The following is a 24,029-nucleotide window of genomic DNA, read 5'->3' as shown; positions in this document are numbered from 1 at the left end:
TTGGTTGATGAGTTGATGTCACGTCGATAGTGTAGCAGCCAATCAGTGAGCTCAGTGGCCCTGAATGGGGCATTCCATCTTCAATAGCAGAGCCACTGAGCTCATTGATTGGCTGCTGCATTGCCAACGTGATGTCAGTGTCGCAGCCTATGCCAGACACTCGGAGTGGATGCGGGGAATGACCGGTGGACCTGGGAAAATGAGTCTAATGCAGCTTGGTTTTTTTTGTTTTTTTTTTACCAAATTTGCAGGGGGAGCTGAAAATTGTCTGAATGGAAACAACCCTTTTAACTGGAAATAGCCCAGCTAGGGTTTTTTTGTCTAGCCAAGCAATCTATATATATAATTGCCTTATTCTGTCTGTCTGTCTGTCATGCTCCAAAATTGTGTCACCGTGACATGTCCTTACGGTGACACAAAGCTGATTGGCCGCTGGGTTCGCCATGGCCCCGCCCCCCCACACGGATTGGCCTCTTGCCCCGGCTGCGCCCCCACACGGATTGGCCAGCCGCTCGCTCAGGCTCTGCCCCCCCCCACAGATTGGCCTCTCGCCCCGGCACCCTGCAGGCATTGGCAACTCGCCCACCACACGCCCCGCCCCCCTCACGCAATAGACGTTAGCTCTCGCCCCCCCCCCCCCCGCATTGCCCGAACTGACACGGTCACGGAGCCACGAATCCCAGGTGAGTACTGTACTCCCCCCCCTTTCCCTCCTCACCAACGGGAGCCCACATCAGCGTACGCCGCCGCCGTATGCTGGTGTTGGCTCCCGTGCGAGCGGGGGACGTGTTGCGCTGGTAACCATGCTTGCATAGTTACCAGTAAATCAAGGTCCTGCAGCGGCGGGACTTCCACACGCACAAACATAACAGCACACGCACACGCATACACACACACATCAGATCGCACTCACTCTCACAAACACCTCACACACACCTCACACACACCTCACACACACATCGCATCCACATACTCACAGCATCCGGCGATATCGCTTGCTTCTCGGCCTCGATACTGTGCTGTTGTGATCTTCCAGGACCTGACGGAGGATCACATGGCCAGAGGCATGTGGTATGTCCGGATGTTGTGAGTATCAGCGCGTATGTGCGATATCGTCAGTGTCTGTGTGTGTGAGTGGATGCGATCGGGTGTGTGTGAGTGGATGCGATCGGGTGTGTGTGAGTGGATGCGATCGGGTGTGTGTGAGTGGATGCGATCGGGTGTGTGTGAGTGGATGCGATCGGGTGTGTGTGAGTGGATGCGATCGGGTGTGTGTGAGTGGATGCGATCGGGTGTGTGAGTGTCGGCAGAGGAGCACGGCGTGCTGGAGGAGGCTGGGAGCAGAGAGGCTGATCATGGGGAAGGCTGGGAGGAGAGAGGCTGATGATGGGGGAGGCTGGGAGGGGGAGGCTGATGCTGGGGGAGGCTGGGACGAGGGAGGCTGATGCTGGTGGAGGCTGATGCTTGGGGAGGCTGATGCTGGGGGAGGCTGGAAGGAGAGAGGCTAATGCTGGTGGAGGCTGATGCTTGGGGAGGCTGATGCTGGGGGAGACTGGGAGAGGAAGGCTGATGCTGAGGGAGGCTGGGAGGAAGGAGGCTGGGAGGAGAGAGGCTGATCCTGGGGAAGGCTGGGAACGGGAGGCTGATGCTGATGGAGGCTGGAAGGAGTGAGGCTGATGCTGGGGGAGGCTGGAAGGAAAGAGGCTGATGCTGGTGGAGGCTGATGCTTGGGGAGGCTGATGCTGGGGGAGACTGGGAGCGGAAGGCTGATGCTGAGGGAGGCTGGGAGGAAGGAGGCTGGGAGGAAGGAGGCTGGGAGGAGAGAGGCTGAACCTGGGGAAGGCTGGGAAGGGGAGGCTGATGCTGGGGGAGGCTGGAAGGAGAGAGGCTGATGCTGGTGGAGGCTGATGCTTGGGGAGGCTGATGCTGGGGGAGACTGGGAGCGGAAGGCTGATGCTGAGGGAGGCTGGGAGGAGAGAGGCTGATCCTCGGGAAGGCTGGGAAGGGGAGGCTGATGCTGAGGGAAGCTGGAAGGAGAGAGGCTGATGCTGGGGGAGGCTGGAAGGAGAGAGGCTGAGGCTGGGAGGAGAGAGGCTGATGCTGGGGAAGGCTGATGCTGAGGAAGGCTGGGAGGGGAAAGCTGATGCTGGGGAAGGCTGGGAGGACGGAGGCTGGGAGGAGAGAGGCTGATCCTGGGGAAGGCTGGGAGAGGGAGGCTGATGCTGGAGGAGGCTGGAAGGAAAGAGGCTGATGCTGGCGGAGGCTGATGCTGGGGGAGGCTGGAAGGAGAGAGTCTGATGCTGGTGGAGGCTGATGCTTGGGGAGGCTGGGAGAGGGAGGCTGATGCTGAGGGAGGCTGGGAGGAGGGAGGCTGGGAGAGGTAGGCTGAGAGAAGAGAAGCTGATGCTGGGGGAGGCTGATGCTGGGGGAGGCTGGGAGAGGGAGGCTGATGCTGGGGGAGGGTGGGAGGAGGGAGGCTGGGAGGAGAGAGGCTGATGCTGGGGAAGGCTGGGAGGAGAGAGGCTGATGCTGGGGACAGAGAGGAGAGGCTGATGCTGGGAGGAGAGAGGCTCATGCTAGGATGAGAGAGGCTGATGCTGGGAGGAGAGAGGCTGATGCTGGGAGGAGAGAGGCTGATGCTGGGGGCAGAGAAGCTGATGCTGGGGGCAGAGAGGCTGATGCTGGTGCAGCATGGGGGATGGAGCACAATGGGGGGTGCGCAGCATCGGGGATGGAGCATGATGGGGGGGTGCGCAGCATCGGGGATGGAGCACGATGGGGAGTTCACAGCATGGGGGATGGAGCACGTTTGGGAGTGCGCAGCATGGCGGGTGGAGCACGTTTGGGAGTGCGCAGCATGGGAGATGGAGCACGATAGGGGGTGCGCAGCATAGGGGATGGAGCATGATGGGGAGTGCGCTGCATGGGGGATGGAGCACGATGGGGAGTGCGGAGTATGGCGGATGGAGCACGTTTGGGAGTGCGCAGCATGGCGGATGGAGCACGTTTGGGAGTGCGCAGCATGGCGGATGGAGCACGTTTGGGAGTGCGCAGCATGGGAGATGGAGCACGATGGGGGGTGCGCAGCATAGGGGATGGAGCACGATGGGGAGTGCGCTGCATGGGGGATGGAGCACGATGGGGAGTGCGCTGCATGGGGGATGGAGCACGTTTGGGAGTGCGCACCTCCCCCCAAAACACACACACACACACACGCGCGCGCGCACTGCACAACACACCACACACCACACATCACACACACACACACACACACTGGGAACCACAAACAACTGCCCTACACAGACACCCACACACACAGACAACGCTGCGCACACACAGCACCCAACACACAAACACCGCGGCACACACAAATATACGCACATACCGCACAACACACACATTGCACAAAACATACCTCCCCCCAAAACACACCACACACACACAAACCGCGCAACACACACACAACGCTACAGACACACAGCGCTCCACAAACAACGCAACACACGCAACACACATACAACACCGCTCTCACCCCCCGTCACACCCAGACAACACCCAGAACATGTACAGCCCCTACACAAACACTTGGTAACTACACACAACAACATCTATATATATATATATAACAAAAATCATACATGAACTACACAATACGTAAATTCTAGAATACCCGATGCGTAGAATCGGGCCACCTTCTAGTCTATAATATCTTCTTTGGATGCTGGTCATGTCAATAGAAACAGGAAATATCAGCATTCAAAGAAGGACAAAGCTCCAATATCTATTGGGGAGTTTTCAGTTTTATGAATAATGCTCTTTTAATTGACAATACGCAAAAAGAAATTACATGAATAAGCTAGGTTGCATTTTATAGATTAGGCCTTGTTTCCATTTTTCTGGCTATGCAGTAAACTGATGGGAGTACAAAACCATAGCTTGCTATGGGTGTTGTTCACACACGTCTGATGCATCAGTTGTGCCAGATCCTTAAAAAAAAGCAATATGTTGCATTTTTTGATCTGCCTCATGGGTTTTGCAGTAGAAAGTAATAAAAAGCACACAAAACTTTAATCAAATGGCCTAGAGACAGTCATGGCATAACGTGTTGGCACCCTTGAAACTGTTCCATAAAATGAAGTATTTCTCCCAAAATTATTGATATTATATATTTTTCATAAACAGCTTTAGTACCTTTGTGTGTTTTGGAACAACACACAAAAAAATAGAAAATGAGGCAATCTGGACAGAATTTCACACAAAACTGACACCGCGCAGTACATTGCAACACCAAATTCTTTGGTAATCTTCAGATTTCCTGATGCCTTGCACATAGTCAAGGCACCCAGTGCTAGAAGTAGAAAAATAACCCCAAAACATCTTTGAACCTCCACCATATCTGTCTGTGTTATTTATTTTGTAGGCCTCATTCTGTTTTCAGTAAACAGTAGAATGTTGTGCTTAACCAAAAGATCTATCTTGGTCTCATCTGTTCACAAGATGTTTTCCCAGAAGGATTTTGGTTTACGCATGTCATTTTTGGCAAGCTGCAGTCTAGCTTTTTTTATGTGTCAGCAATGAGGTCCTCCTGGGTCTCCTGCCATAGCATTTCATTGCACTCAAATGTCAACAGATAGATTGCACTGACAATAATGCACCCTGAGCCTGCAGGACAGCTTGAATTTCTTTGGAACTTTATTGGTGTTGCTTATCCACCATCCGGACTATCCTATGTTGCAACCTTTCATCAGTTCCTCTTTCCATGTTCAGTGACATTAGCTACAGTACCATGGGTTATAAACTTCTTAATTATGTTTTGCATCATGAACAAAGTAATATCAAGATCTCTAGAGATGGACTTATAATCAGGAGATAGTTGATATTTTTGAGTAATTTTGGTTCTCAAGTCCTGAGACAGTTCTCTTCTCCTCTTTCTGTTCTCCATGCTTAGTGTGGCACACACATACACACAATGGAAAGATTGAGTCAACTTCTCCACTTTTTAACTGGTTTCAGGTGTGATTTTCATATTGCCCACACCAGTTACTTGCCACAGGTGAGTTTGAACGAGTGTCATATGTTTGGAACAAAGTTAACCCACAATTTTGGAAAGTGGCCAACAATTTTGTCTGGGCCATTTTTGGGGTTTTGTGTTAAATTGTTTCCAACTTGCCTTTTTTTCTCTTTTTTTTTGTGTTGTTCCAATATACACATTTATTTACTTTGTGTAAAACTAAACATGCGTAAATGCAATAATTTTCTGGGAGAAATACTTCATTTTCTAGAACAATTTCATGGGTGCCAACACTTTCGGCCATGACTGTATATGAAAATCAGGCTTTAGATACTTAGAAAAAAATTGTCATAAGAGTTGTATATTGCAAGTTATACCTGCACCAAGCATACACTTTCAAGTAATTATTCATCATTTAGTTTGCAGGAGGTACTATACTAGTAAAATCCATGTGATTATGAAAAGATCTAAAAAGGCAATTAATGGTTTACAAATTCAATATAATTGACCTGAGTTTACTTCAATTTCCATAAATATTGCTAATTCCCCATAAACAGGGATTATTTTCTAATTCCCTTTTAGTAACCAGTCTCATGTTTATCCTGGTATTTAAATGCATGAGTGTTTCATCATCTACGGTGAGTACTTGGTGTCTCCAGGGATAATCAATGTAAAATAGTATTGTCATGGCTGGCTGAGAAGTCTATATAATCCCGAGCCTAACATGATACATTCACACTGTGGTTAAAATACAGTGATTTGCATTTATATGTCAGATCGAGGCTTATTTTTAGAAGAAAGGAGCACAATGAAGGACACATTGTTGATGTCAAGAGATTTTTACAAAATGCTGGAAGGGACTTCTTTGCCTGTTTAAATTATTCATGTAGGCTAATAAATGCATTGTAATGCAGCCTCGCAGTATGGATTGTGAACACTGAGGGAACAGTCTGTAATCCTACATAAGATGATGAACACCATGTCGTATTTTATAGCTTGAGCAGCCAAGGATGCTGCCTATTCTACAGAGCAAATCAAAAAGAAATGTGAGGCCCGAAAGCATCAATACCTTCAGAAACGACCATCTACCATTAGACCTCAGTTACTAATGTGGTTTTTAAATGTTACTACAGATCTTATATATTGGGGTCTTATACTTTAAAGGGAAGGTGTCATCCAAAAAAAAAAGTTTCAATAACTGAAAAAAAATGTAAAGTATTATTGTTTTAATATTTTTTTAAAATATTATTATTTGTTTTTAATTGATCAAAATATAAAAAAAAATTAAAAAGTTTGATATTTTCCATTCTTAAACACTAGGGGGAGCAGCTTCTGAAATCCTACAGAAATCCTACTGTAGAACTAGCTCACATTACAGCTGCAGTAAAGTGGGCAGAATCTGCTCTCCTGTGTATGATGTCACAGCTCCCCCTCCCAATCTGGGTGTTTCCAAAAGGATATGGGATGAGGAAGTCTAGGATCACAGGGCGGAGCCACTTTGTTGGTGGTCACAAATGTCTAAAGTGTCACCAAGGACAGCTGCATAGTGCTCTCCACATAGTGCTCTGCAAGCCCCGGTCCAGCAATGCTCTGTGGTATGCACGCACACACACAATGCTCTGCCATGCCACATGCACGCCTGCAATGCTCTGCCCCACGCACGCACACAATGCTCTGCCAGACGCATGCCTGCCTGCAATGCTCTGCCACATGCGCGCACATACACAGTGCACGCACACCCGCAATGCTCTGCATGTGCACACGCTCGCACACAATATTCTACATACACACACGCAATGCTCTGCATCCACGCACACAATGCTCTGCATGCACGCACTTCTGCACGCAATGTTCTGCATGCACGCCCGCATGCAATGCTCTGCATGCATGCCCACACGCAATGCTCTGCATGTACGCAATGCTCTGCATGCACACCCTCCACGCAATGTTCTGCATGCACACACGCAGTGCTCTGGATGCACGCATACCACACGCAATGCTCTGCATGCATGCCCGCATGCATGCATGCCCCCATGCAAATGCTCTGCATGCATGCCCACACGCAATGCTCTGTATGCACACCTACAGCCAATGGCATAGCTAGAGTTTGATGGGCCCCGGTGCAAAGTTCAGACCTGGACCCCCCTCTCCACATACACCAACACTTGGGGTATGGGATAAAGACACTGACACTCGGGCTGTGGGATAATTACACTGACACTTGGCTCTTACCCTCAGCACGCAGGTATCCATGATCTGAAATGCCTCTATCAGCACTCAGCTTTCCTATGTTCTGATATCCATCTTGTCCTCGGCACTCAACTTCCCCATGTTCCCCATACATCTTTCCCTTAGCACCCAGCTTTCCCATATTTCATGGGAAAGCTGGGTGCTGAGAGATGTATAGGAGAGCATGGGAAAGCTGGATGCTGAGGGAAAGAGCCTTTTTCCTTCAGCACAAAACGTTCCCATCCCCTGCTTGTATCTTTGTCTCCCCTTGTATATAGTTCTCCAAATACTATAATGGCCCCCACATAACCTTCCATATAGTATAAAGGGTCCCACATAACCTTTCATATATTAGAATGCACCTCCATAGTCCTCCATGTATTATAATGCATTTCCCATAGTTTTCCATGTATTATAATTCACCCCATAGTCCTTCATATATTATACTGCACCATAGTCCTCCATATTTTATAATGCACCCCCATAGTCCTCCATGTATAAAGTAGCCCTCATAGCCCTCTAATTATTATAATGAATTTCTCATAGTTTTCCATGTATTATAATTCACCCCATAATTCTCCATATATTATAATTCACCCTATAGTACTCCATATATTATACTACACCACATAGTCCTCCATGTTTTATAATGTACCCCCATAGTCCATGTATAAGGTAGGCTCCATAGTCCTCCATATATTATAATGTAGCCCCCATAGTCCTATATGTATTATAACGCAATGTATTAAAACTTCATATTGTATTATGCAGCCCCATACTGCTCCATGTATAATGCACCCCTATATTCCATGTATAAGGTGTCCTTCATTTTGTATTATGCAGTCCCATACTCCTCCATGTATAATGCACCCCTAGTCCATGTATAAGGTATTCTTCATGTTGTATAATGCATCCCCATAGAACTCCATGTATAATGCAGCCCCCTAGAACTCCATGTATAATGTACCCCTATAGTCCATGTATAAGGTGGCCTTCATGTTTATTAAACAGCCCCATAGACCTCCATATATAATGCAGCACCCCCAGACCTCCATGTATAACTAGACCTCCATGTATAATGCAGCCTCCCCAGGCCTCCATGTATAATAATGCAGCCAGCCCCCCCAGGCCTCCATGGCGACCTCTGCGACTGCGGTCATTACGACCCTGCCTCCAGCGGCTGTGGCAAGTAGAGTGGGGGGAGGGTAGCTTTGGCGGTTGGGGGGAGAGAGGGAGAGGGTAGCGGTGGCGCGGTGGGGAGAGCAGGGGGATGTCATTGGAGACGGTAGCAGCGGCGGCAGGGGGAGGGACGCTGGTACTCACACAGGCCAAACGGATGACAGGGGGAAAGGGCAGCACACAGCATAAGCTGTGAGCTGCACAAAGATGGCGCCGATCTCCTCCCTCTGCTGTGATCTGGACAGCCCAGGGCGCGCATCCAGGTCACAGCAGGAAGCTCTCCTGTATTAAGTATAGGGTCGCAGCGCGACTATCAGAGTGAATGCATAGAGGGCTGCCATAAAGGAGGTAACGGTCGTTACACACAGCAAATCCAAGATGGCAGCCCCCAGTGCTTCAGTAACACTAAAATTAAATAAAAACTATATAGCGAGTTTAATTTTATATTAAAAGTACTTGATTTCATAATCACTATTATTAATAAAAAAAAATAACTCAACACCTTCCCTTTAAATAAAGTGTAGCAAAAATTCAAGCAAAAATGTTAGAGAACACATTCTATGACACTTAGAAGAGGTGGAGTGCACGGCACATTCCTCATATATTATTGAGACACTTTTTGTGTGGTGTAGACTTCATACCAAGACATTCCTTTACAGGAAAATTAACAGATATTTATTTAGTATAGGACACCCCTCTCTCAATTTTAGACATAGAACATACCCAACCTTAATTACAAACCATAGAACTTTAAGGCACTTACCTATCCAAGCTCCCAACTCTGGCAACTAGATATAGGAGACTTCCAACAGCAAGGCTGCCTAGCACTAGGAGCTTTTGTCTCAGCAACGCCTGCTGTTTGAATAGCATGGCCCTCCATCAATCTTCAGGACTTCTTCAGTCTGAGGAAAACAGCACACAGAAAACATTTATCAGCAAGTGTACCGGGCCGGCTGATGTTTATTAACAGGCACTCAATCAATGCTCCGCTACAAGGGATTAAGACACGAGGAAGAAATCCTGGCTGATCATTATTTCCCTTCACATAGGCACCTGTGGAATTGACTAAACCATGTTAAAAAAACATTAAAAAAAAATATATACACACAGTACAGACCAAAAGTTTGGACACACCTTCTCATCTCTAGAACAACTGTTAAGAGGAGACTTTGTGCAGCAGGCTTTCATGGTAAAATAAAATAGCTACTAGGAAACCACTGCTAAGGACAGGCAACAAGCAGAAGAGACTTGTTTGGGCTAAAGAACACAAGGAATGGACATTAGACCAGTGGAAATCTGTGCTTTGGTTTGATGAGTCCAAATTTGAGATCTTTGGATCCAACCATTGTGTCTTTGTAGAAAAGGTGAATGGATGGACTCCACATGGCCGGTTCCCACCGTGAAGCATGGAGGAAGAGGTGTGATGGTGTGGGGGTGCTTTGCTGGTGACAGTATTGGATATGTATTCAAAATTGAAGGCATACAGAACCAGCATGGCTACCACAGCATCTTGCAGCAGCATACTATTACATCCGGTTTGCGTTTAGTTGGACCATCACTTATTTTTCAACAGGACAATGACCCCAAACACACCTCCAGGCTGTGTAAGGGCTATTTGGCTAAGAAGGAGAGTGATGGGGTGCTATGCCAGATGACCTGGTCTCCACAGTGACCAGACCTGAACCCAATCGAGATGGTTTGGGGTGAGCTGGACTGCAGAATGAAGGCAAAAGGGCCAAAAAGTGCTAAGCATCTCTGGGAACTCCTTCAAGACTGTTGGAAGACCATTTCCGGTGACTACCTCTTGAAGCTCATCAAGAAAATGCCAAGAGTGTGCAAAGTAGTAATGAAAGCAAAAGGTGGCTACTTTGAAGAACCTAGAATATAAGACATATTTTCAGTTGTTTCACACTTTTGTAAGTATTTCAGTCCACACCTTTTAATTCATAGTTTTTATGCCTTCAAGGTGAATCTACAATTTTCAGAGTCCTGAAAGGCGTGTCCAAACTTTTGGTCGGTACTAATATATATATATATATATACTAGAAGGTGGCCCGATTCTACGCATCGGGTATTCTAGAATTTACGTATTGTGTAGTTCATGTATGATTTTTGTTTTATATATATATATGTATATATATATATATATATATATAGATGTTGTTGTGTGTAGTTACCAAGTGTTTGTGTAGGGCGCCGTACATGTTCTGGGTGTTGTCTGGGTGTGGCGGGGGGTGAGAGCAGTGTTGTATGTGTGTTGCGTGTGTTGCGTTGTTTGTGGAGCGCTGTGTGTCTGTAGCGTTGTGTGTGTGTGTTGCACGGTTTGTGTGGGTGTGTGGTGTGTTTTGGGGAGGTATGTTTTGTGCAATGTGTGTGTTGTGCGGTATGTGCGTATATTTGTGTGTGCCGCGGTGTTTGTGTGTTGGGTGTTGTGTGTGTGCAGCATTGTCTGTGTGTGTGGGTGTCTGTGTAGGGCAGTTGTTTGTGTTCCCAGCGTATCTCGTCCCCCGCTCACACGGGAGCCCACACCAGCATACGCCAGCCAGCCCCAGCAATGCGAGGGTATGTGTCGGCTGGTTTGGCGGCGTACGCTGATGTGGGCTCCCGGGGGTACAGGACTCACCTGTGAGTCGTGGCTCCATGACCGTGTTGATTCGGGGAATGCGTGGGGGGGCGGGGCCAGAGCTAGCGTGCATTGCGTGAGGGGGCGGGGCGTGGCCGAGTTGCCAATGCCTGCAGGGTGCCGGGGCGAGAGGCCAATCTGTGGGGGGGGAGGAGCCTGGGCGAGCGGCCGGCCAATCCGTGTGGGGGCGCAGCCTGGGCGAGCGGCCAATCCGTGCGGGGGGAGGGGCCATGGCGAGCCCAGCGGCCAATCAGCTTTGTGTCACCGTAAGGACACAATTTTGGAGCAAGACAGACAGACAGACAGACAGATAGACAGACAGACAGAATAAGGCAATTATATATATAGATATATATATAATATATATGTTCTACAGCTAAAGATATCGTTGGTTATGGAAGCAGTTACCATTCTAAATATTATTGGTAATTTGTATTGTTTGCTACAAGAAAATCCATAAAGAAGCATTCCTTTCCTTAGTACCTATGGCATTAGACTGGGTTACATTGTAGTATTTTACTGATGTGGAGAAATCAAGGTATCCCAATGCACAACACAAATGTTTAAATAGTGACCAAGATAAAGGGGTGGCTTTACACACTGCAACATCGCAAACGACATCGCTGTAATGTCACCGGTTTTGTGACGTTACAGCGACCTCCCCAGCGACATTGCAGTGTGTGAAACCTATCAGCGACCTGGCCCCTGCTGTGAAGTTGTGATTGCTACAAATCGTTCAGGACCATTCTTAGGTCCTTTGTTTCCCGCTGTGCAGCATGCATCGCTAGAAAGTTTCAGTGTGTAAAGGGGACTTTACAGTGACTTCCCTTTCAAAAAGCTGCTTTACAACGTCCCCAACAACCAGCTAGGTCGCTCTGCAGGTCCGGATCGCTGTTGCGTCGTTGGCCAGATCTGCCTGTTTGACAGCTCACCAGCGACTCAACAGAGACTTGGGAGGTCGCTATAACGTCACAAAACCGGTGACGTTACAGCGATGTCCTTTGCGATGTTGCAGTGTGTAAACCCAGCTTAAGTGACAGAGCTGCTAATCAGTGCTGGAGTGTGATTGGACTAGGAGGCATTATGGCAGCAAGTCCAGTGGTGAGAATCTTCCCTTGTTGATAAAGCATCGATTGTATTGAAACAGCAAAACACAGCCCAGTAAGTGACACATCACTGTAATCAGGCTCTCTACTGCTACATTATGGTGCTCTCAGATTACATATGAGTATTGAAACCAAGCAAAGCTGCTTGGTTCACACTTGACATAGCAGATCAGTGCAGTGTACCTTCCCACATACTGTTCTTCCTATCTATATCTGCAGTCCTCTGGCTTCTGTGAAGCCAAAACTTTCAATCAAGGAAGAGGATGGTGGTAATAGATGGAAAACAAGTAAGTGGAAGGTGCAATGTGTTGTTTAGGCCATGCCAAAGTTTTGGCCATGTTTTGTCATGCTTTTTCTTGGTTGAATTGTCATTTTGTGTTGTCAAATTACCCTTTACAGCAAATGGGTTCAATATTTAGGTTGTCAATAGTGATGGGTGGACCCACAGATGCCTGGGATCAACGGGTCCAACCAGGTTTAAAAAAAAAAAAACAAAAAACCCTCAGTTCGGGCCCAGGATTAATCCCAAATATCTAGCTGGACGCTGATCGCCATATACGTCTATGGGGACCCAAATCAGGTGCTTAAAAATGTTGGTAGAATGGATATGGGGCAAGCGCTTTATACTTACCACGTCTCTCGCGAGGCTGTACACTGCTTCCATGCCGCTTACTCTACTACCAGGGCTGCTCATTATCTTCTTGCATATGCACTGGTTCCCTTGCCCACCAGCAGTCCCGGCGTTTCTGATTGGTTGCAGTCAGACAGCACCCCCAGCCTATGTGACAAAGTGCCTGACTGCTATGAATCACAGATGCTGTGTGTGAGTCTAGCTTGGTGTAATTGGCATAAGGTACCCCTGTATTATGATGCACAGATAAAGCATACGGCTACAGGCTGCAGCCCTAGCTGTGGAATTATTTTGGCTGTGTATCAAAATAACAGGAACGTCATGTAGTTTTAAAAAAATAAAATAAAATAATAATTAAAAAAATAACTAAAAAAAAAAACAGCATACAGTCCCCCAATTTTGATATGCAGACATAATAAAGCCGACAGCTGGAGCTGGAAATCTTAGGTTGGGTTCGGACCATGGTTATTGGGACTCCTGCAGCTGCCCAGGATTGTCGCATCCATTAGATGTGACTGACCTCTGTCAACTGTCACTCACTCTGACTGAAAGGTCTCATTGACCAGGCTGGTTCAAACTGGTTCTCCAACTACCTCACTGACTCCTCCACACTCCCTCACTCCTGCCAGGCTCCACCCCTCTAGGACAGTGAATGGGACTAAGGCTCCATAACCAGGTATACTGGTCGCTGCTTTTCAGCATTAATGGAGTACCTGCCTTAAACCCTGACCCGGTATGTGACCTAACAATTGGTGTGTGCAGGTTTTGTCTGTGAACCGGTGGATGACCCCTTTCTTACCCAGGATGGGATACCACACCTCTGGCTGAGGTGCAGTACCTCTGTGACGACGGAAGCCTCAGGGGCACCACACAACGTAGCAGTAGCACCTGTCATGCCATGTCAATATACATGGTGGAACGTTTATCCTTCCATGAAATAATCCGTGATGCCGTCCACTTACATATAAAGCAGTAATGTTGCATCAACTTTAGTCACTTGATATTTATTGCCTGTACTTCATTTTAAGATTTAACATAAAATATTTTTTAAAGAATTTTGCATGTGAGTAAAGTAATAATTCCAGATGAAACAACAGAAATGGTGTAGATCTGAAGCAGAATGAGATGAAGTACCACCAGCAGGTGTCACTAGCTGACTGCGGTATAGCCAGCTACATTATAGCACCGCGGGATTAAAGGCATGGCTTGTAGCTTGTGTTTGATAGATCGTACACTTGGTAAAATCTGCTTTACTGTTTGGATAATTTCTCCATTTATTCCAAAAATCAGATTTCATACAAAAATATCTGACTAAATGTCTATGTTGGTATGTGGAGCTGATGTCAGTAACATTATGCTGACAAACGGTATAGATGGGCAATGAAATGTGCATAATTTGACATTGAATGTAATATTTTACGGATACCAAGGGACATTATTACTTGTGACTACAGAATGAAGATATATTATTGACTTCATTTTCTGCAGTTCAGGACTTTTATCCAAACTGCCAGGATCAGTACAGGATAAGTATATTTTCTTAAGTATTTACTTCATCTATTAAGCTGTAAGTAAGTACCTATCATGATTTTAGAAATTACATTTATTTTAATCAAATAATGGCATCTCTGTATTTAAGGGGTTGTCCATTACCGGACAATCCTAGGTCAATCAAATCAGGACTGAGAATAGAAGCAAAGGATACTCACCTCCTGCAGCTGCGCCGTAAGGGGAATGTTGGCACCATTGTAGGGTGCAGCCAATGAGTGGCCACTTGTCATCTGTAGCCTTTACTATGTCAGAGTGGCCATTCACCCTGAGTGGCCTCTTATTGGCAGTAGCCGGCACACGGTAGAGCAATGTCACGTCACCACCAAGAACAACGGTGCTGACATTGCTGCAACAGCTCTCTTAAACATTTTCATTGATAAGAACATTCTATAATATTTCATGAACAACCATTGTACCTTTAACTCACAGCTACATTTTTAATATAGTGAATCTCAAGACTACACAAGCTCACAAGATTATTTACAGTACATCTGGTGCTGGCCTTCCATAAAACTTAAAGGGAACCTGTCATCAGAAATTTAGCTATAAAGCTAAAAGTTCCCCCCTCTGCAGCTCCTGGGCTGCATTCTAGGAAGCTTCCTATAGTTTTTGTGTCACCTTTTATCCCAAAATAAACACTTTGTAAACTGGTACCTTTTCGTATGTAAATTTCTTAAATTTTCCATGTGGGCGGGCTGCCTGACGTACGTTGCTGTTCCTCCATCATATTTACGCCGCCCCCGAACGCTGAATTTGAAAGTTCAGGACACCGCCCCTGGGTGCCCGTGGTCCAGCGCATGCACTGTTCCACTGTAGCGGTGCCGTGCACTGTGTGCACGTGCGACCGCTGTGACGCTTTGCGCGGGCACGAGGTTATGGGCGGCGCTGTTAGTGTCATCAGTAAGTGCCGCCCATAACCTCGTGACCGCACTTTCCCCTATTCCTCCAGCGTTATGCGCAAGCGCTGGAGGAATGATGCCCGGACGTCCCCTCCTTCCCATCATGCTCAGCAGCAGGAAATAGATGGGAGGAGCGGACGGAGCAGGAGAGCTTAGGTTACGGGGAGGAATAGGGGAAAGTGCGGTCACGAGGTTATGGGCGGCACTTACTGATGACACTAACAGCGCCGCCCATAACCTCGTGCCCGCGCAAAGCGTCACAGTGGTCGCACGTGCACACAGTGCACGGCACCACTACAGTGGAACAGCGCATGCGCTGGACCACGGGCACCCAGGGGCGGTGTCCTGAACTTTCAAATTCAGCGTTCGGGGGCGGCGTAAATATGATGGAGGAACAGCAACGTACATCAGGCAGCCCGCCCACATGGAAAATTTAAGAAATTTACATACGAAAAGGTACCAGTTTACAAAGTGTTTATTTTGGGATAAAAGGTGACACAAAAACTATAGGAAGCTTCCTAGAATGCAGCCCAGGAGCTGCAGAGGGGGGAACTTTTAGCTTTATAGCTAAATTTCTGATGACAGGTTCCCTTTAAATTAGATTCCTGTGAACTTTAGCTTCAGCCCACTGTACTTCAGAAGACGATGTTTGTGCAAATGAAATTATTTTTTGGACACTGAAAAAAATACAACATAGAGATAAATATTGGAGAATATTTCATTTTTAAAAGGAACTTGTCATCAGGTTATGTTCCCTTTAGAGCAAAGATGCCAGACTCTCAACAGGCAAGACTTCCCTGTCACCACCAGGAGGATGACTCCACATCTCCTCATCCCTCTACTTCTCCTCCTCCTCTGCAGCCCATCCACTCTGAACAGCCGGGATGAAGCCGGCGTGCTTAGTACCTTCTGTAGGGAAGGCAACCATCTCATGTTCCTTCTTCTCCTCAGCCTTTTCCTCCTCCTTATCACGCAATCCAACTTGCTGATAAGATGAGATGAAGCTGGGTTGTGTAGTATCACCCTGTGTACTGTCTTCCTCTGCTTATGGCGTCATCGCCATTCACCATATTGATTGATTCTTCAAAGTTTTGTAGAACCTCACAGATGTCAGACATCCATGCCCAATTGTCGGTTCTTTTATGCGGAGGCTGATCTGAATACCTACGGGCATGTTGTAGCTGGTATTCAACTACTGCCCTCTGCTGCTCACAAAATCTTGCTAACATTTGTAATGGGGAGTTGCAGTGTGTGGGCACATCGCACACCAGTTGGTGAGTTGGCATTTGCAAGTGCTGCTGTAGCACTGCCAGACTGGCAGCAGCTGTCGCTGACTTGCGGGAAAAATGAGCACACACACGACGTACCTTCACAAGAAGCTCAGGAAAATCTGGGTAGGTTTTTAGAAACTGCTGAACCACTACGTTGAGCACATAGACCAGGCATGGTACATGTGCGAGATAGCCAGCCTTCAGAGCTGCCACCAGGTTACAGCCATTATCACAGATGACTATGCCTGGTTGTAGGTTCAGCAACGAGAGTCAAAGGTCTTTCTGGTCTGTTAGAGCTTTTCACAACTCTACAGGGGTGTGCTGTTTGGCACTTAAAGAAATTAATTTCAGCAGAGCCTGTTGCTGCTTCAGTAAGGCAGTGCTGCAGTGCTTCCAGCTTGTGACTGATATGCATGGCAATTTGAAGATGGAGGATGAGGAGGAAGAGGGGATGCAGAAACTAGTGTAGGAGGTGGAGGAAACCCTGTTGGAACTAGGACCCGCAATCCTAGGCACTGGTAGCATGTGTGATGTTATGGGACACGTGCTTCTGTAAGGCGGGGACAGCACACCCAGTGAAATAGTGGCAGCTGGGGATGGTTGCCGCCATAAGTTTGCGGAAAGCTTCAGTGTCCAAAAGGTTAAAAGGCATCATTTCCAGGGCTTGTAGTCTGGAAATGTGCTCATTCGGTGTTTGGAGTGTTTGAGTCTGTTGGTGGGTGGCTAGTATTTCCGTTTGCGTTCCAAGGTCTAGGGTAGGGACAGCTGAGCGTTGAGCTGAGAAAAGGAGGTGGACATGGTTGCTGATGGTGGTTGCAAATGTGTAATGACAGGTGAAGGGTGAAAGGCATCCATACCTGCAGCCTGGACAGACTATTGGCAAGGACGTAGCACAGGGGTGAGATAGTGGTATCACCCGCAGACACCACTGTTGGCGGGTGACACCCCGATGGCCTCCCGAGGAATCCCAACACGAAACGCGTGTCGGGGCCAGTATTTGTTTACATTCCTGAGGCAGGATAACATGGGTAAGTTGGATCATATCATCTATTGAATTTATATTTTTGTGGTACTGGACTGCCCCCTAGTGACCGTGGGTAGTTACTACAGGCCTTATCACTACTAATTGTGTCCTATTGGGTTTTGTGCAATATTGATATTTATTATATATTTAATCTATTATTGCTGCACATGTAACCAGTCTCAGTACAACATTTTTTGAGATATATATATATATATATATATACTCTTTTTCTGATCCATACTTTACACCCCATCCGTACCATGCCCTCAAGGTTTTGTTTACAATTCCTTTCTGCACTTCATACTCCCCCATTTTGTTATACATAGTATTTGATGTTTTTATATATGTAAATTTTTTATATTTGCTTAATAAAATTATTCTTGATCAATAAGAATTTTGACTCCATTTTTTCTGAGGTTAAATTATATAGGAGTTTTCCATTATTTTGTTGAATATGTTTTTTTGGATGATTCTGATTACACATATTAAATTAGGTACTGATGTAGGTCTACAAACCTTATGGTGTTGATTGGGAATAGAATAGATGTAGCACTGACAAGGGACTTTTGGCTTTAGGCTGCAGGGCTTATGGTGAGGGCATTGTGGTCTAGTAACCAACTGGTCGGCTGCAAAAGGTTGTTGTTTCCAATCCCAGATGTGACTGAAATGCCTTTTTTGAAGGAGAAACCCGGGTGTTCTAATTTTTGGTTTTACCTCTCTCTGAGCCCTCTGGGGTTAAGTGAAGCACCTTATGCTTTGTCTTCTATTTCCCCTTGTTGGTCTTGGGGTATGATTCTCTCCCTGGGTATGAGAAGTCCCAGGTTCAAATTCAAAACGAGCTCTTGTAGCTGAGAGCTTTGCTGTAGGGCTTCTCTCGGTGGGAACATTGTGCTCTGGGATCAACTGGTAGGCTGTAGGAGGTCATTGGTTCAAATCCCAGATGAGCCCGAAATGCCCTCTTTAGAGGACAAATCTGGGTGTTCTATTTTTTGTTTTTTCCTCTGTCCGAGCCCTCTGGAGTTAAGTGAAGCACCTTCCACTTCCACTTCCCCTCGGTTTTCTCGGGGTTTGATTCTCGCCTGGGGTGCAAGAGGTCCCAAGTTTGGATCATGAATGAGCCCTTGCAGTGGGGAGCTTTGCTGTAGCGCTTCTCATGTTGAGTACATTATGGGAGCATTGTGGTCTGGGAACTGACTGGTGGGCTGTGAGAGGTCATCAGTTTGAATCCTGGACGAGCCCAAAATGCTTTCTTTGGAGGAGAAAAGTGTGTTATTTTGTGTTTTTTTCCTCTTGTCCAAGCCCTCTGGGGTTAAGTGAAGAATCTCTAGGTTATGTACACATAGCATCTTTTAACCCCAGAGCGTTCGGACAGAGGGAAAACAAAAAATATAACACCCAGGTTTCTCCTCCAAACAAGACCTTTCCATGCAGGATTCAATCCCACAACCTCATGCAGCCTATGAGTTGGTTCTAAGACCACAATGTGCTCACCAAGAGAGGCCCTGCAGCAAAACTCTCCACCTCAAGGGCTCATCCAGGATTCAAACCCGGGACCTCTCACACATGGGGCAAGAATCATACCTCAAGACCAACGAAGGGAAGTGGAAGAGAAAGGGAGAGGCGCTTCACTTAATGCCAGAGGGCAATAATGCCTTTTAATTGCTCCCTTAATAAGTAGTAATATCCAGAGTATACCCTAATTAAGTACGGTAATAATACTCATAGTGCCTTAACTGAATAATAATGCCCAGAGGCCCTCTTCTTATGTAATATTATCCTGACTGCCCCATAAAAAGTAAGTATGCACCCTGACTACCCCATTAATATTTAATAATGGTACTAAGTACCCCCAAATTTTGTGCCCTAAAATGTAATAATGCCCCAAGTGACTTTTTAAAAGTAATGCTCCAGAAAAGAAAATATTCTCACCCAAGCACCTGAAGAGGTTGTGTACGTGCCTCTGCTGGTCTGTAAATCAACTTGTGGCCTACGAGACGGAGAGTAGTAGTACATAGACCCCATGGCTCACTGCTCTACCACAAGTTTACTGTATTGGCATTCTGTGAACACTGGTACAGATGAAAGAGGCACCCACCTGGGGATTCATTTGTGCTCCACCACGTGAATGGGCCCGAGGCGATCACCCTCCAGCCACCCTGCACCAGTACACTACTGCTCTTGATGAATGCTCTCAGGCAGATGTGAAAAGAGCCTAAAGGCTGCTTTACACCAGACAATCTATCGTGCAATAGATTGTCGGGGTCACGGTTTTTGTGACGCACATCCGCCATCGCTGGCGATGCCGGCCTGTGTGACACCTCCTAGCGACGCAGTATCGCTCACAAATCGTGAGTCGTGTACTGGTCGCTAGGTTCCATAATATCGTTTAATTTAGTTGTTCATCGTTTCCGTGGTAGCACACGCTGCTCCGTGTGACACCCCGGGAACGATGAACAGCAGCTCACCTGCGTCACGCGGCTGCCACCGGCTATGTGAAGGAAGGAGGTAGGCGGGATGTTTACGTCCCGTTCATCTCCGCCCCTCCGCTTCCATTGGCCGGCGGCCGTGTGACGTCGCTGTGACGCCAAACGTCCCTCCCACTCAAGGAAGTGGACGTTCGCCGCCCACAGCGTGGTCGCACGAGAGATAAGTATGTGTGATGGGGGTTACCGACTTTGTGCGACACGGGCAGCGATTTGCCCGTGACGCAAAAAGGACGGGGGCGGGTACGATCGATTGTGAAATTGCATAATCGGTCATACCGTGTAAAGCAGCCTTTAGGTCTAGCTTTTCACTTGCCACCCCAGGCAACAGAGAAATTAGAACAGTCCTTCTGAAAATGAACAATTTAATAATATCTGTTGATGTATCATTAAAATGAGAAAATATGATATTTGCTGCACTTTAGTGACAAAATGCATCCTTTAGCTTTACACATACAGCGCCAGAGCAGATTGTGTTTCTATGATAGCGTGCCATATGCGGGAGGCAGAATCCAAAACTCCCATTTAAATACCATCTTACTGATATATCTTTGCTAATCTTATTCATTACATTAGCATAGGGAATGCTTTAAGATTTATTCCGAGCAATTTTCCCAATATACCATATGTATAGAGCAAATCCTTCTTTTGATTCTGTGTATAAAATATTTATCATTTGGCGCAGTCGTCCTCTGGCGCAGTATTTGCAGATTCATTTCCATTTATTCTGCGAACATGCTAAATTGGATAGAAATGAGGGCCATTACATCTGCAATAGCTGATTACCAGGTTCTGTTTTTGATGCCGGATCTACAAATTGATGAAAGTCAGTGCTAAGATTACTAGGCACTACATTGTATACCCTACCTGTAGTACTGAGGCCATACACTGACTGATCGGAATAGTCTGACCAAATCCGTAATATAGTTACACTAGGTGTCACTTGAAGCTGCCAATGACAAACTGGTGCATAAAATGCTAGAAAAGTATCTGGAATTAATCTACTGTGCATCTTCAGGAATGTCATTGAAATGTGTCAGAAGATAGCCCTGGAGGGGTCTGCGAGTTGGGATTGACACTCATATCCACAATAGAGGGACAACTAATACTCTATGGCTTTTAACATTCACATTACAATTCCATTGAAGTTACTGGAGCTGCAGTCAACATTACAGAAGATACAGAAACTTACAGTTAAATGCCGAAGGGAAGCAGTGCTTGACAAAGAATTCCTTGCTCCTTTAGTAACAATCTCTAGGGGTCCCAGCTCATATGAACCCCCACCGATACTGGCTTCTTACATATCTCAAAGATATAGAACAGCAGAGGTACTCCAATGTGAAGTCCAATACCTTAATATATCTTAAAAGCATTAAAAACATAGAAAATAGGCACACTTTTTTTTCAGATTATTCATAGAAATACATAAAGGTGCACTTTATGGCTATACATTATGTGATGCACAGCCTTCTTTATCGTATGCACACAGAATTTTTATTTGCCACAATACAGCAAACCCTAGCCATGATAAATTGCATATTTCTAGGTCTCTTAGAATTGAAATGATCTAAGGGAGAAAGATGTTTATTCGCTGGACAGAAATCTTGGTGTAAATTTAGCTTTTTTAAATTCACGGCTGTTGGTCTTATGGCCCCATTACACGCAACTAAAACATGTAATGTAGACAAGATCCTGTACCCACAAGTTTATGATAATTATAATAATACAACATTTGCAGTAATATAGCCCCGCCACAAGGGGAGAATGAATTGCAGCCTGGTGTACCACCTGCAGAAAACAATCCAGGGATATCGCATATAATAAGTGTATGAACAATGGCAATAATGAACAACTGGAGGTCAACAACCAGGTACCAAGCAAATTAGATAGCTCTATATGAGACCAAGGAGAGTCGTAGTGCCCCTGAGCACGCAGTGTAGGTCACTATGTACTCCTAGGGGCATCATAGCCCTGCTGAACAAAAGGACACAACCTCCACTAGGTCCCTGGCAATCCAGGAATATGGCCAATTCCCAAGTGAGGGAGGAAGGCTCACCTGAAATAAAGCAAAGGGAATCGGTTGTAGAGAACCTGTGTATGCCCTATAGGGCAGCAAGGAGATGTGAAAAAAAAGAATACACTGCAGAGTCCAATGAAGAGCGTATCCACAATGTGGCAGGGGCACACACCCGGGGTACAAGGATAACCCCACGCGTATCGCCGCCGCTGCGGCTTCGTCAGCGGCGGCTATATTACTGCAAATGTTGTATTATTATAATTATCATAAACTTGTGGGTACAGGATCTTGTCTACATTACATGTTTTAACTGGTTTTAAATCTTATTAGTGCACTGTTAATAAAGGTTTGTTTTCATATTGTACTATGGGTTGTGCGTTATATGCAATGTCTTTTCTCCTTTTTTAACCCCTCACGTGCTCCATTGCATTATCAGCACCCCTTTGTTTTGTTTATCTGGCTATTGTGGTGCATTCTCCTCCCCTTGCTGCCCATTACACGCAACAACATCATTAACGAGATATCGCTGGGATCACGGAATTCGTGACGCACATCCGGCGTCGTTAGCGACGTCGTTGCGTGTAACACCTAACTATGCGAAGAAGGGCAAATATCATTGATTGTTGACACATCGTTCCTTTGTCAAATATCGTTGATCTTTGTGGACGCAGGTTGTTCACCATTCCTGAGGCAGCACAAATCGCTACGTGTGACACCCCGGAAATGTTGAACAACAGCGTTCCTGTGTCCTTCGGCAACGAGGTGGGAGTGACATTAATGCCGCTCCTCTCCGCCCTTCAGCTTCTATTGGCGGGCCGCTGTGTGACGTCACTGTGATGCCGCACAAACCTCCCCCTTAAAAAAGAGTTTGTTCACCGGCCACAGCGACGTCATTCTGAAGGTAAGTATGTGAGATGCGTATTACCGATATTGTTCGCCACGGGCAGCCATTTGCCCGTGACGCACGCATGATGGGGGCGGGTGCGATCGCTAGCGATGTCGCAGCTTGTAAAGCGTCCTTCAGGCTTTAACCCTAGGCTATTGCAAATTTAGTGTGTGGGTTAAAGCTCCTACTCCAGAAGTATAGCAAGAGCAGATCAAGTCTCTAGCTATCAGACATAGGTAGGATCCTAGAGAAAAGACAGAAGCAGTTTATTACCACTTCTGCCTTTTATGTGCTACATAGCACTCAGTGAGTTCTATATTGTGTACAGAAGCACTGGCATTGCTGATGATTCTGTAGGACTTGGCATTGCTGGAATAGAAGAGCTGCTGGATCTTATATGAGAGTAATACCACTGCACAGATGGCTCTCCTGCTGAGGTCAGGCACAAATCATATGAATTAACAAACAGTGGAGCACCTTAGAGAGTTGTATCAAAGTAAACACGTATATTTCTCAGCCAAGGGAACACTCACTGTGACCATACGTAACCGGAGGTACAGATCAGGAGGGCTCCATATTAAGGCTGGTTGCAAGTCGTTTACTCGCAGGAATTCAATTCTAGAACTATGTCTGAGTGATCTCCAGTTCCGGAGTGCTCAGAATAAAGTAGATCTCCTTAAACTTGCGCTAACCTCAGTATGGCTCCTAGGTGTGGAGTACTGTGAGAGTCTATCCCAGCACAGTAGAGCAATCCCCAGATCTGCTGGGCGCGATGCCGCTGCTGGACGCCTCGGCCGTCGGCGTCCCAAACACAGCAAGGTACTCTACACAGAACGCACAGAAGCAGGTGGGGTGATGTGTTTCAAAGCTACTTGTTTCTTCCTCAGGGATCCATCAGTATAGCAGGAGCAGATCAACTCTCTGGCTGTCAGACATAGCTAGGTTCCTTGAGAAAAGACAGAAGCAGTTTTTTACCACTTCTGTTTTCTATCTGCTACATAGCACTCAGTGAGTTCTATATTGTGTACAGAAGCATTGGCACTGCTGATGATTCTGTAAAACATGGCATTTGCTGGAATAGAAGAGCTGCTGGATCCTAGTACATAGGATGTCTGCAGA

At 46.4% G+C, this 24,029-nt stretch overlaps 1 protein-coding gene across 2 annotated transcripts in view; it reads right to left on the bottom strand.

Moving 5' to 3' along the window:
* Positions 1 to 24,029, bottom strand: part of HS3ST5 (heparan sulfate-glucosamine 3-sulfotransferase 5) — a 389,846-nt gene that overhangs the window by 5,919 nt on the left and 359,898 nt on the right. For both annotated transcript variants that reach the window (XM_075340038.1, XM_075340037.1), the window contains one exon: positions 9,183 to 9,321. In XM_075340038.1, coding sequence (XP_075196153.1) covers positions 9,183 to 9,289 — 107 coding nt within the window. In that variant the 5' untranslated portion in view covers positions 9,290 to 9,321. The remainder of the gene's footprint in view (positions 1 to 9,182; positions 9,322 to 24,029) is intronic.

Source organism: Anomaloglossus baeobatrachus, chromosome 3 (assembly GCF_048569485.1).
Source record: "Anomaloglossus baeobatrachus isolate aAnoBae1 chromosome 3, aAnoBae1.hap1, whole genome shotgun sequence".
Taxonomy (NCBI): Eukaryota; Metazoa; Chordata; class Amphibia; order Anura; family Aromobatidae; genus Anomaloglossus; species Anomaloglossus baeobatrachus.
This window is presented reverse-complemented; position numbering and strand designations above follow the sequence as displayed.